The following is a 15,206-nucleotide window of genomic DNA, read 5'->3' as shown; positions in this document are numbered from 1 at the left end:
TTCTGGTTTATTAAACATTATCATTGAAAAGGTTAATCCTCTAGGTATTCACTGACCCTCTCCACATATTCAAAGACCAGGTAGAGTTTCCCTCTCCTCCTGAAAGCCTCTTTGAGTTCCACGATGTTCTCCTGTTTCAGGGTCCGCAGCATCTTCAGCTCCCGCAGCGTGGTCTCTTTAACCTGTTCATTCTCCTCACTGTCTTTAAACTTCTTTATGGCCACCAGCTCATTGGTCTCCTGGAAGACAGCGTGTCAGTGGGTTTGAGAGAGCGTAACACAGAGGGATCCCACCAGTGGAGGCTGCCGAGGGGAGGACGGCTCATAATAACGGCTGCGACGGAGCGAATGGAATGGCATCAAACCGTGTGTTTGATGTATTTGATACCATTCCACTGATTCTGCTCCAGCCATTACCACGAGCACGTCCTCTCCAATTGAGGTGTCACCGACCTCCTGTGGATCCCACTGATGATGGGGCGCCAGTGACAGTAACCCTAATTAGTGTGACTGACTATGTTCGAATCCAGGTCTTCTTCGCGCCACAAGACAGTGTTAGTCCACTGAGCTAAAGCCCTAGACAATAACTCTCAGGGCTAATGCAAATCTTAAGGTTTCAGGTAGGATTTCTCATCAAGGGAGCATGCACACCAGCAGGCCACTAAAAAGCAGGAATGACCTGAATAGATGTATTTTCAGGGGCATCAGACTCTCTCCTCTGGGATCCTCCTCAGATCATTTCAAAAGCAGTGGACCATCCACATATCCTGAAGTTAGCCAGGTGTTGGGTACTAAAAGTACATTAAAGAAAAGGAATACATAGATACCCGCACACTGTAGAATGAGTCTCTCTCTCGCTCTCTCTCTCTCTCTCTCTCTCTCTCTCTCTCTCTCTCTCTCTCTCTCTCTCTCTCTCTCTCTCTCTCTCTGTCTCTCTCTCTCTGCCTCTCTCTTTTTCTAAAATGTGTTATTAACTCATCTTGAATTAGGTCCTGAAGTGCATCACTTAATTTCCAAGCCCCATTGGTAATTCTCACATGGGGCTGCTGGATCCAAGGTCTGCTGTATCTATCTATGTGTGTGTGTGTGTGTGTGTGTGTGTGTGTGTGTGTGTGTGTGTGTGTGTGTCTGTGTGAGGTCTATCAGCAACACCATCCCTACATCAAACCCAGAGTGTCAGAACAGCTCTGATGAGAATAGACACAAGGTATCCCTTATCTCTGGCCAAGTGGACCATTAAAGTGAATCTCCTCCAATTTAAAATGACTTATTCAGGTTGAACGTACTGAGTAGTGTTAGTAGTAGTAGTGTTAGTGTAGTAGTAGTAGTAGTAGTAGTAGTAGTAGTAGTGTTAGTAGTAGTAGTGTTAGTAGTAGTAGTGTTAGTAGTAGTAGTGTTAGTAGTAGTAGTGTTAGTAGTAGTAGTAGTAGTAGTAGTAGTAGTAGTAGTAGTGTTAGTAGTAGTAGTGTTAGTAGTAGTAGTAGTAGTAGTAGTAGTGTTAGTAGTAGTAGTGTTAGTAGTAGTAGTGTTAGTAGTAGTAGTAGTAGTAGTAGTGTTAGTAGTAGTAGTGTTAGTAGTAGTAGTGTTAGTAGTAGTAGTAGTAGTAGTAGTGTTAGTAGTAGTAGTGTTAGTAGTAGTAGTAGTAGTAGTGTTAGTAGTAGTAGTAGTAGTAGTAGTAGTAGTGTTAGTAGTAGTAGTAGTGTTAGTAGTAGTAGTGTTAGTATTAGTAGTGTTAGTTTCTCTGTCTATTTGCTGATTGCTAAATCTAGTATAACTCCTGGAAGACCGAGCTGTTCAACATCATGATGAACTAGTATGCACCATGGAGAGACATCTTATCTGTTCCTAGCAAAATAGGTCATTAGAGAGAGAAAGAAAGAGAGAGAGAGAGACGGAGAGAGAGAGAGAAAGAGAGAGAGAGACTGAGAGAGAGAAAGAGAGAGAGACAGAGACAGAGAGAGAGCAGAGAGAGAGAGACAGAGAGAGAGAGACAGACAGACAGACATAGACAGAGAGAGAGAGCGAGAGACAGAGACAGAGAGAGACATAGAGAGAGAGAGAGAGAGAGAGAGAGAGAGAGAGAGAGAGAGAGAGAGACTGCGAGAGAAGGATGAATAAATGCCTATCCTGCCCACACTGAGCAGAGAACTAAAGCACTAAATATGTTCTGTGGGATTATGCCCAAGACTCAGACTATTCGATGCCAAGAGAGGGAGGGAGAGAGGGAGAGAAAGAGAGAGGGAGAGAGAGAGAGAGAGAGAGAGAGAGAGAGAGAGAGAGAGAGAGAGAGAGAGAGAGAGAGAGAGAGAGAGAGAGAGAGAGAGAGTGAGAGAGTGAGTACATAATTTTCCTCAGTGAAAACAATGTCCTGAGCAAGTGTCAAATTGGCTTTTTACCAAATTACCATACGACAGACCACGTATTCACCCGGCACACCCTAATTGACAAACAAACAAACCAAAACAAAAGCAAAGTCTTCTCATGCTTTGTTGATTTCAAAAACGCTTTTGACTCAATTTGGCATGAGGGTCTGCTATACAAATTGATGGAAAGTGGTGTTGGGGGAAAAACATACAACATTATAAAATTGTTTGGTTAAAATTGGCAAAAACTAACAGGATGCAGCTTAACCCTTTCCATTGCGACAGTCTGCAGCACCTCCTCACCTCTATCTAGTCAAATGTTTCCTGTTTGCTGATATCTGTGCTTCCCACGCACCTAGATCTTCTGCACAGATTCTGTCAGACCTGGGCCCTGACAGTAAATCTCAGTAAGACAAAAATAAGGGTGTTCCAAAAAAGGTCCAGTTGCCAGGACCACGAATACAAATTCCATCTAGACACCGTTGCCCTAGAGCACACAAAAAACGATACATACCTCGGCCTAAACATCAGCGCCACAGATAACTTACACAAAGCTGTGAACGATCTGAGAAACAAGGCAAGAAGGGCCTTCTATGCCATCAAAAGGAACATAAAATTCGACATACCAATTAGGATCTGGCAAAAAATTATTGAATCAGTTATAACCCATTGCCCTTTATGGTTGTGAGGTCTGGGGTCCGCTCACCAACCAAGAATTCACAAAATGGGACAAACACCAAATTGAGACTCTGCATGCAGAATTCTGCAAAAATATCCTCTGTGTACAACGTAAAACACCAAATAATGCATGCAGAGCAGAATTAGGCCGATACCCGCTAATTATCAAAATCCAAGAAAGAGTCGTTAAATTCTACAACCACCTAAAAGGAAGCGATTCCCAAACCTTCCATAACAAAGCCATCACCTATAGAGAAATTAACCTGGAGAAGAGCCCCCTAAACAAGCTGGTCCTGGGACTCTGTTCACAAACACAAACAGACTCCACAGAGCCCCAGGACAGCAACACAATTACACCCAACCAAATCATGAGAAAACAAAAAGATAATTACTTTACAATAAAATAGAGCAAACTAGAATGCTATTTGGCCCTAAACAGAGAGTACACAGTGGCAGAATACCTGACCACTGTGACTGACCCAAACTTAAGGCAAGCTTTGACTATGTACAGACTCAGTGAGCACAGCCTTGCTATTGAGAAAGACCGCCGTAGGCAGACCTGGCTCTCAAGAGAAGACAGGCTATGTGCAAACTGCCCACAAAATGAGGTGGAAACTGAGCTGCACTTCCTAACCTCCTGCCAAATGTATGACCATATTAGAGACACATATTTCCCTCAGATTACACAGATCCACAAAGAATTCGAAAACAAAACCAATTTTGATAAACTCCCATATATATTGAGTGAAATACCACAGTGTGCCATCACGGCAGAAAGATTTGTGACCTGTTGCCACAAGAAAAGAGCAACCAGTGTAGAACAAACACCATTGTAAATACAACCTATATTTATGTTTATTTATTTTCCCATTTGTACTTTAACTATTTGCAAATATGCCATTTGAAAAGTCTTTATTCTTTTTGAACTTTTGTGAGTGTTTACTGTTAATTGTTATTGTTTATTTCACTTTTGTTTATTATCTACTTCACTTGCTTTGGCAATGTTAACATATGTTTCCCATGCCAATAAAGCCCTTAAATTGAAAATGGAATTGAATTGAGAGAGAGAGAGAGAGAGAGAGAGAGAGAGAGAGAGAGAGAGAGGAGAGAGTGTGAGAGAAGGATGAATAAATGCCTATCCTGCCCACACTGAGCAGAGAACTGAAAACTGAAGCACTAAATATGTTCTGTGGGATTCTGCCCAAGACTCAGAGTATTCGATGCCAAGAGAGAGAGGGAGAGAGAGAGAGAGAGAGAGAGAGAGAGAGAGAGAGAGAGAGAGAGAGAGAGAGAGAGAGAGAGAGAGAGAGAGAGAAAGAGAGAGAGAGAGAGAGAGAGAGAGAGAGAGAGAGAGAGAGAGAGAAGCCCAAAACTCAGACTACTCCAAGACCATAGCTGAGCCAACACTCCCATCTCAGAACACGATAACACAGTCTCTCAAGTCAATGTTCAATGCCTTTATAGGCTAATTAATATAAATACCGAGCTCAGATAAGAGAGTGAATAGACTCTGTTAATAATTCAAATCCATCTATAACTACAAATCACTCTACCAAAATCTTTTAACAAGAGAGACATTCAGAGAGGGAAAGGATTTCAAAATCGTACAGTAAGCTAGTGTTTCCAAATAGAATGTATGTAATGACGTTTAATAAGATGGAACATTTTAAAAGGTAACCCAATGGGTTCTGGTTACAGTGTAGCTTTGGGTCTTCTGAGAGAGAATGATTATTGAAGGACAATGTGACTAAGTCCTCCTCACTATTTTAGCCACACAGTTGAATTTCTCCCTGGTTTACGTCCTAAATGACACTCTATTCCCTACATAGTGCTCTACTTATATGGTTAACCCAATCTGGCTCTGGTCAAATGTAGTGCACTAAATAGGGAATAGGGTGTCATTTGAGACGTGTCCTTTGTGTCCCTCACTGTTACCTATATTGTCTATCCCTCTGGTCCCCCAGACCTCTCCACTGCTGGTGTCCATGTGTTAGCAGGCAGAGGGTCAGTGAATCCGAGATGGTTTCTCTGTCAACAGAGACCACACTGATAGGGCCGCTAGCTGGAAGTAGACATTGGAAACAGGGTGCCTCCTATGCAGGGATTACAACACTTCTCTAAACAACAGCCTGTCTGCAGAGATATCCACACCAGAGATATCCACACCAGAGATATCCACACCAGAGATATCCACACCAGAGATATCCATACCAGAGATAGCCATACCATAGATATCCATACCAGAAATAGCCATACCAGAGATATCCACACCAGAGATATCCACATCAGAGATATCCACACCAGAGATATCCATACCAGAGATAGCCATAACATATATATCCATACCAGAAATAGCCATACCAGAGATATCCACACCAGAGATATACATACCAGAAATAGCCATACCAGAGATATCCACACCATACCAGTTTGTGCTGTTGGCTTTAAAGAGTAAAACACGTAGGCCTAACTTTCTGATATTGGCACAATGAATGTCATGGATATCTTTAGCCCTGGTTAGTCATTAATCTACAGTACATAGTGTGAACATCAAGGACAAAGCAATAATAAGAGGAAGTACACGCACACACACACACACACACACACACACACACACACACACACACACACACACACACACACACCATGAGCCCAGTGTTTTGCACCTCCTCTTCCTGTAGAAATCGGTCATTAACCTAAACGACCTTCATCGACTCAGTAGGAAATTAGCAAAAGCCAGCCTAAGTCTAAATAGCACAGTCCAGGGTGTTCCAATGTTTTACAAACGAGAGAACAGCTTAAATGCTTGGCAAATAAAAACATGTCCGCTACTGGACATCTAGGGGGGAGTGGGCAGGAGCAACACATCATGCAACCAACCAACCGACACTATAGGATGGAACCAATGGAATAGTCCCAAAGTGCAAACTCCAAGGTAAATCAAACACCACAAATACTTTCAAAATACTAGTACACTCAATACTAGTACACTCAATACTAGTACACTCAATTTTAGTACACATTCACAGAGTGGGTAACTCCGAGGAGATATCCTGCACTGTGGAGATATCCTGCACTGTGTAGATAGCCTGCACTGTGGAGATATCCTGCACTGTGGAGATATCCTGCACTGTAGAGATATCCTGTACTGTGGAGATCAATCAAATCAAATCAAATCAAATTTTATTGGTCACATGCGCCGAATACAACAGGTGCAGACATTACATTGAAATGCTTACTTACAGCCCTTAACCAACAGTGCATTTATTTTAAACAAAAAAAGTAAAAATAAAACAACAAAAAAAGTGTTGAGAAAAAAAAAGAGCAGAAGTAAAATAAAGTGACAGTAAGGAGGCTATATATACAGGGGGGTACTGTTGCAGAGTCAATGTGCGGGGGCAACGGCTAGTTGAGGTAGTTGAGGTAATATGTACATGTGGGTAGAGTTAAAGTGACTATGCATAAATACTTAACAGAGTAGCAGCAGCGTAAAAAGGATGGGGTGGGGGGGCAGTGCAAATAGTCCGGGTAGCCATGATTAGCTGTTCAGGAGTCTTATGGCTTGGGGGTAGAAGCTGTTGAGAAGTCTTTTGGACCTAGACTTGGCACTCCGGTACCGCTTGTCGTGCGGTAGCAGAGAGAACAGTCTATGACTAGGGTGGCTGGAGTCTTTGACAATTTTGAGGGCCTTCCTCTGACACCGCCTGGTATAGAGGTCCTGGATGGCAGGAAGCTTTGCCCCAGTGATGTACTGGGCCGTACGCACTACCCTCTGTAGTGCCTTGCGGTCGGAGGCCAAGCAGTTGCCATACCAGGCGGTGATGCAACCAGTCAGGATGCTCTCGATGGTGCAGCTGTATAATTTTTTGAGGATCTGAGGACCCATGCCAAATCTTTTTAGTCTCCTGAGGGGGAATAGGCTTTGTCGTGCCCTCTTCACGACTGTCTTGGTGTGTTTGGACCATGATAGTTCGTTGGTGATGTGGACACCAAGGAACTTGAAGCTCTCAACCTGTTCCACTACAGCCCCGTCGATGAGAATGGGGGCATGCTCAGTCCTCTTTTTTTCCTGTAGTCCACAATCATCTCCTTTGTCTTGGTCACGTTGAGGGAGAGGTTGTTGTCCTGGCACCACACGGCCAGATCTCTGACCTCCTCCCTATAGGCTGTCTCATCGTTGTCGGTGATCAGGCCTACCACTGTTGTGTCGTCGGCAAACTTAATGATGGTGTTGGAGTCGTGCCTGGCCATGCAGTCATGGGTGAACAGAGAGTACAGGAGAGGACTGAGCACGCACCCCTGAGGGGCCCCCCGTGTTGAGGATCAGTGTGGCAGATGTGTTGTTACCTACCCTTACCACCTGGGGGCGGCCCGTCAGGAAGTCCAGGATCCAGTTGCAGAGGGAGGTGTTTAGTCCCAGGATCCTTAGCTTAGTGATGAGCTTAGAGGGCACTATGGTGTTGAATGCTGAGCTGTAGTCAATGAATAGCATTCTCACGTAGGTGTTCCTCTTGTCCAGGTGGGAAAGGGCAGTGTGGAGTGCAATAGAGATTGCATCATCTGTGGATCTGTTGGGGCGGTATGCAAATTGGAGTGGGTCTAGGGTTTCTGGGATAATGCTGTTGATGTGAGCCATGACCAGCCTTTCAAAGCACTTCATGGCTACAGACGTCAGTGCTACGGGTCGGTAGTCATTTAGGCAGGTTATCTTAGAGTCCTTGGGCACGGGGACTATGGTGGTCTGCTTGAAACATGTTGGTATTACAGACTCAGTCAGGGACATGTTGAAAATGTCAGTGAAGACACTTGCCAGTTGGTCAGCACATGCTCGGAGTACACGTCCTGGTAATCCGTCTGGCCCTGCGGCCTTGTGAATGTTGACCTGCTTAAAAGTCTTACTCACATCGGCTACGGAGAGCGTGATCACATAGTCATCCGGAACAGCTGGTGCTCTCATGCATGCTTCAGTGTTGCTTGCCTCGAAGCGAGCATAGAAGTGGTTTAGCTCGTCTAATATCCTGCACTGTGGAGATATCCTGTACTGTGGAGATATCCTGCACTGTGGAGATATCCTGCACTGTGGAGATATCCTGCACTGTGGAGATATCCTGTACTGTGGAGATATCCTGTACTGTGAATATATCCCATCTTTCATGCTGCTCTCTGATGATAAGCATCCTCTCAATAGTTGCATCCCAAATTACATTCTATTCACTACATAGTGCACTATTTTTGACTAGAGCGCCACAGGAGCTGGTCAAAAGTAGTGCACTAAATAGGGAATAGAGTGCCATTTGGGACAAGTCCATAGTGAGTGGGTTTTTCCCCACGACTTCGAGGAACTAGCCAGGCTTTCCTCATCCGTCCTCCATTCCTCATCCATCCTTCTTTCGTTATCCATCCTTCTTTTCTCATCCATCCATCCTGGTCTCTGATGATGGTGCTCCTCTCAAGGTGACCCATTTAACACCCCTGCTGCTGCTCTCTCTCTCTCTCTCTCTCTCTCTCTCTCTCTCTCTCTCTCTCTCTCTCTCTCTCTCTCTCTCTCTCTCTCTCTCTCTCTCTCTCTCTCTCTCTCTCTCTCTCTCTCTCTCTCTCTCTCTCTCTCTCTCTATTTCCCTCTCTCTCTCGTTCATTCTCTCTCTCCATCTCTCTCTCTCTCCCCCTCTCTCTCTCTCTCTCTCTCTCTCTCTCTCTCTCTTTCTATCACTCTCTCTCCCTCTCTCTCTTTCTCTCTCTCTCTCTCTCTCTCTCTCTCTCTTTCTATTTCCCTCTCTCTCTCGTTCATTCTCTCTCTCCATCTCTCTCTCGCTCTTCCTATTTCCCTCTCTCTCTCTCCCTCTCGCTCTCTCTCTCTCTCTCTCTCTCCTTTTCTCTCTCTTTATATTTCTCCCTCTCTCTCTCTCCTTTTCTCTCTCTCTCTCTCTCTCTCTCTCTCTCTCTCTCTCTCTCTCTCTCTCTCTCTCTCTCTCTCTCTGCCCCCTCTCTCTCTTCCCTTCCCTGTCCTGGTTTCAGCTGATAGAAGGTATAAATAACAGCCTCTTCCACAGAGGCTAAAAGGCTTTTATTTTTTGTGGTCTAGCCGTGTGAAAATAACACACAGTATATTGAGTGATGATGACTTCATGAGTTCTAGAACACTTCTGTCATTGATAGTCAGATGGATAAGTTAGTAGGAACAGAACACTGGGAAGTCACCAAGCAGAACCAACTCTTTCTCATTGTGTGTGCCAGGTCCCAAACAGACTAGAGAAACATAAATTGTGATCACAATATAGACATATAACCCATTGTAGCATGGCCATCTAGTGAAAACCCTGTCACGACTATTGGTAAGAGGTCACTACAGACAGACAGTACCAGATAGGGAGCACTTTACTGATCTGCACTGAGGGGGTACAGACGTTACTGATCTGCACTAAAGGGGTAAAGACATTACTGCCCCATAGGGCAGTGCACAATTGGCCCCGCGTCGTCCGGGTTTGGCCGGTGTAGGCCATCATTGTAAATAAGAATTTGTTCTTAACTGAGGGGGTAAAGATGTTACTGATTTGCACTGAAGGAGTACAGATGTTACTGATCTGCACTGATGAGGTAAAGACGTTACTGATCTGCACTGAAGGGGTAAAGACGTTACTGATCTGCACTGAAGGGGTACAGATGTTACTGATCTGCACTGAAGGGGTACAGATGTTACTGATCTGCACTGAAGGGGTAAAGACGTTACTGATCTGCACTGAGGGGGTAAAGATGTTACTGATCTGCACTGATGGGGTAAAGATGTTACTGATCTGCACTGAAGAGGTAAAGACATTACTGATCTGCACTGAGGGGGTAAAGATGTTACTGATCTGCACTCAATGGGCACAGATGTTACTGATCTCAATACTCAATACTAGTACACATTCACAGAGTGGGTAACTCCGAGGAGATATCCTGCATTGTGGAGATATCCTGCACTGTGGAGATAGCCTGCACTGTGGAGATATCCTGTACTGTGGAGATATCCACACTGAATGGGTAAAGACGTTATTGATCTGCACTGAAGGGGTACAGGAGTCAAAGACAATAAGGCCTTTACAGTGACAGTGAACACAGGTCTTATGACCGGACCAGACAGTCTTGGTTCCAGTCCACTAACATCTACTATGTATGTACAGGACATTACAGCGACAGGGAGGGAGAGAGAGGGGGAGGGAGAGAGAGAGAGGAGAGGGAGAGAGCGAGAGAGAGCCACTAATTTAGCTGAAGCACAATCAAGAGGCTCTGAAAAGACACAATAACACAATCTCAGAGATTGCTGTCTCAATCTGCATGAGATCACGATGTCCCATTCTTCATTCATAAACCCACACAGTCTGGTACTACTGTAACGCAGCTGAAGAATCCAACAATGGACCTTTCAAAGCCTACTACTCTGAGACAATGGCAACTTCATGTCAGTGGAGAGGTCTGTGTCTCGGTCAGTGTCTTCCTGAGTAAGGAGCATCATGTGAAATATATGTGAAGTATACATTTTTTATACATTTTTTACATTTTGAAGAAATATCAAGGGTGAGTTTCCCAAAGCATTCATATCTAATGTGGTACATTACTTCTCTAAATCTTTATTGAGGACCATGTTCATACTTCTAAGATAAGATGGCGCTCATAGTTACTAGTACTGACACTTGGCCCACCTACTGAACGCTGCGTTCTTGTATGCCGTTGAAATATTAACGTTGTTTTGGGAATAAGCCACAGGGATTCCTTCCAGAATGAGGTTTTTATCAGAATCAAAATTTCATGAGGCAGTATGGCTTTCTTTAATGCCAGGCATGGCGTCAACCAATGACACGATCAGCTTCTGTGGGCTGATTATGTTGTCTTCCTTTCTCCAGTATTCAACCTTTCCTTGGAACATTTCTTTCTAATCCGATTCTGAAGATCGCACACGGATCTCAAGTCAGGCTACTGCCCTAATGTAAGTAACCAATGGATGGTTAGGTTACCAATAGATGCCATTAAAAAGTTCTGTTAGAGAGATGTTACACAGGTTAGAGTCACAAACAGATGTAAGTCATCACTCTTCTAGGGATGGACATTTGACATTTTTTGACTGTTTGAGTACCTGTATGATTAATTGTTGAGTACTGGAGTGAACAGGCCCACACTAGAAGGAAATATGTGTGCATTTATCTATATCCCAACAGTACGCAACAATGCCTCATTTATCATAACCATTACAGATAACACATCCTAATTGCTAAATTGCCCCATATACAGTTGAAGTTGGAAGTTTACATACACCTTAGCCAAATACATTTAAACTCAGTTTTTCCACAATTCATGACATTTAGTCCTAGTAAAAATTCCCTGTCTTAGGTCAGTTAGGATCACCACTTTATTTTAAGAATGTGAAATGTCAGAATAGTAGTAGAGAGAATGATTTATTTCAGCTTTTATTTATTTCATCACATTCCCTGTGGGTTAGAAGTTTACATACACTCAATTAGTATTTGTTAGCATTGCCTTTAAATTGTTTAACTTGGGTCAAACGTTTCGGGTAGCCTTCCACAAGCTTCCCACAATAATTTGGGTGAATTTTGGCCCATTCCTCCTGACAGAGCTAGTGTAACTGAGTCAGGTTTGTAGGCCTCCTTGCTCGCACACGCTTTTTCAGTTCTGCCCACAAATGTTCTATAGGATTGAGGTCAGGGCTTTGTGATGGCCACTCCAGTACCTTGACTTTGTTGTCCTTAAGCCATTTTGCCACAACTTTGGAAGTATGCTTGGGGTCATTGTCCTTTTGGAAGACCCATTTGCGACCAAGCTTTAACATCCTGACTGATGTCTTGAAATGCTGCTTCAATATATCCACATAATTTTCCTTCGGCTTGCAAGCATTCCCCTTTTTCCTCCAAACATAACGATGGTCATTATGGCCAAACAGTTCTATTTTTGCTTCATCAGACCAGAGGACATTTCTCCAAAGAGTACGATCTTCGTCCCCATGTGCAGTTGCAAACCGTAGTCTGGCTTTTTTATGGCGGTTTTGGAGCAGTGGCTTCTTCCTTGCTGAGCGGCCTTTCAGGTTATGTCGATATAGGACTCGTTTTACTGTGGATATAGATACTTTTGTACCTGTTTCCTCCAGCATCTTCACAAGGTCCTTTGCTGTTGTTCTGGGATTGATTTGCACTTTTCGCACCAAAGTACGTTCATCTCTAGGAGACAGAACGCATCTCCTTCCTGAGCGGTATGACAGCTGCGTGGTCCCATGGTGTTTATACTTGCGTACTATTGTTTGTACAGATGAACGTGGTACCTTCAGGCATTTGGAAATTGCTCCCAAGGATGAACCAGACTTGTGGAGGTCTACAATTGTTTTTCTGAGGTCTTGGCTGATTCCTTTTGATTTTCTCATGATGTCAAGCAAAGAGGCACTGAGTTTAAAGGTAGGCCTTGAAATACATCCACAGGTACACCTCCAATTGACTCAAATGATGTCAATTAGCCTATCAGAAGCTTCTAAATGACATCATTTTCTGGAATTTCCCAAGCTGTTTAAAGGCACAGTCAAGTCAGTGTATGTAATCTTCTGACCCACTGGAATTGTGATACAATGAATTATAAGTTAAATAATCTGTCTGTAAACAATTGTTGGAAAAATTACTTGTGTCATGCACAAAGTAGATGTCCTAACCGACTTGCCAAAACTATAGTTTGTTAACAAGAAATTTGTGGAGTGGTTGAATGACTCCAACCTAAGTGTATGTAAACTTCCGACTTCAACTGTATATTCAGTCAAAAAAAAAGCAAGTGCCATTTAAGATTAATTTATTAAAACCGTAATATCAACTGGTTATATTATTTCATGGAACACAATCTGTAATATCAACTGGTTATATTATATCATGGAACACAATCTGTAATATCAACTGGTTATATTATATCATGGAACACAATCTGTAATATCAACTGGTTATATTATATCATGGAACACAATCTGTAATATCAACTGGTTATATTATATCATGGAACACAATCTGTAATATCAACTGGTTATATTATATCATGGAACACAATCTGTAATATCAACTGGTTATATTATATCATGGAACACAATCTGTAATATCAACTGGTTATATTATATCATGGAACACAATCTGTAATATCAACTGGTTATATTATATCATGGAACACAATGTTAAAAAAGGCGTTAACCTCAGCAGTGGTATTTTCATAGAAGTTTATGGCTGTGTAGTGGCATAGCCTAGTTTTGTTCATTTAGAACCCAGAAAATTGCAAGTATGAAGTGATGCGCATCACAGCATCTGGAACAGTTCATCTCAAAGAGTGATCATTTGAAACAGGGCTCAATTTGGTGAGTTGAAAGACAATTTCTCAGGGTTACAAACCAAAATCGTTATTTATTTTTTTACAATATACAGATGTTAGATTTAGTTTATTCTGCCTGTTCATCGGAATAAATACAAAATGGATTAACAATTCCACATTGAACACTGCATGGTGATGAATTATGTCCACGGCATCAGTTTGGTGAGTATGCCTAGGCTTAATGATTCTGATGAAAATACGCTCTTCGTCTTTATCAAACTAATGTTTTTGCATATTTTCAGTGTGTAACTTGTCTATGTTTAGGGGGGTTATAGCTTAGGCTAACCACTTCTAAATGGCACTGGCAGTTCGCAAAGTATCCTAAGCGGAAAATAGACGGTGCGCAATTATTCCAAAACTGCAGCTGGTTGTTAGACCACATATTTCCCTACTTCAATCAACCAGTCCATTTTGAATTTCTGATAAAACTGACGTCATTTGGCAAGGAATGTAGCTTGTGTATCCCATCAGTTAAATACGTTTTTATAGCCATTTATTTCTGTAGGCCTAACGGGAGCTTGTGTGTAGAGGGACTGGTTGGAAAGCTATTGAGTGAGTGAGACACCGAGGGGAAAGGGAATTTAGGGAGAAGAACTGTGTGATTCTTGGCTTGGTTTCTTATTTGTTGTGCCCCGCAAATGCACATGTACAAATGGAACACTAGAGTCAAAAACAAATGAACGTTGTCTTCAAGACAACATTTCATTTTCTTTCGCAAAATAACATTTTACTTGCCCGTTCGGGCAGCCACAAAGCACATTCCACAAAATAGTTATACAGCATTTGAAAACATTTTTTGATCTCCGGTTAAAGATGGAGTTTTGACGTCCGTTCGAGTACTCTGGTACTCATGCCCATCCATAGTAACCAATAGATGCCATAACAGTTCTGTCAGAGAAATGTTATACAGGTCAGAGCCACAAACAGACACAAGTTATCACTCTTCATCCTTGAGCTGATCTGCCTGTGCCTCTATAGTCTCTCCCTGTACAGCAGGAGGTGTGAGTAACATACCTCAGCCTCAACTCTGCTGGATCCCAAATGGCTCTCTATTCCGTACATAGTTCACTACTTCTTACAGGGCTGCCTGAATGTCAGTCAGTACTACAGTGGGGACTACAGTACAACGAGGCCTGGCAGAACAAATCCAATGTGCCTTCATCCATCCACCCGTCCCCTGCCTGCCTGACTGTCTGCCTGTCCATCCGTGAAAGCAAGTCTTCACACCTGAGCCTCTCCCCAGGGAAAGACTACACACTGTACACTACTACACTACAGGATAACACAGGGACCATTAGACTACACACATTACACTACAGGATAACACAGGGAAGACTACACACATTACACTACAGGATAACACAGGGACCATTAGACTACACACATTACACTACAGGATAACACAGGGAAGACTACACACATTACACTACAGGATAACACAGGGAAGACTACACACATTACACTACAGGATAACACAGGGACCATTAGACTACACACATTACACTACAGGATAACACAGGGAAGACTACACACATTTTTTATTTATTTTTTATTTCACCTTTATTTAACCAGGTAAGCCAGTTGAGAACAGGTTCTCATTTACAACTGCGACCTGGCCAAGATAAAGCAAAGTAGTGCAATAAAAACAACACAGAGTTACATATGGGGTAAAAAACATAAAGTCAGAAATACAACAGAAAATATATATACAGTGTGTGCAAATGTAGCAAGTTATGGAGGTAAGGCAATAAATAGGCTATAGTGCAGAATAATTACAATAGTATTA

At 42.8% G+C, this 15,206-nt stretch overlaps 1 protein-coding gene across 6 annotated transcripts in view; it reads right to left on the bottom strand.

Annotated features, from left to right (window-relative positions):
- cdkl5 (cyclin-dependent kinase-like 5) overlaps positions 1-15,206 on the bottom strand; it is a 49,780-nt gene that overhangs the window by 18,732 nt on the left and 15,842 nt on the right. For all 6 annotated transcript variants that reach the window (XM_045207384.1, XM_045207388.1, XM_045207386.1 and 3 more), the window contains exon 3: positions 57-239. In XM_045207384.1, the coding sequence (XP_045063319.1) occupies positions 57-239 (183 nt within the window). The remainder of the gene's footprint in view (positions 1-56; positions 240-15,206) is intronic.

The sequence above is a fragment of the Coregonus clupeaformis genome, chromosome 24 (genome assembly GCF_020615455.1).
Source record: "Coregonus clupeaformis isolate EN_2021a chromosome 24, ASM2061545v1, whole genome shotgun sequence".
NCBI classification, from domain to species: Eukaryota; Metazoa; Chordata; class Actinopteri; order Salmoniformes; family Salmonidae; genus Coregonus; species Coregonus clupeaformis.
Note: the sequence above shows the minus strand (reverse complement) of the source record. Positions and strands in the feature narration are given on the sequence as shown.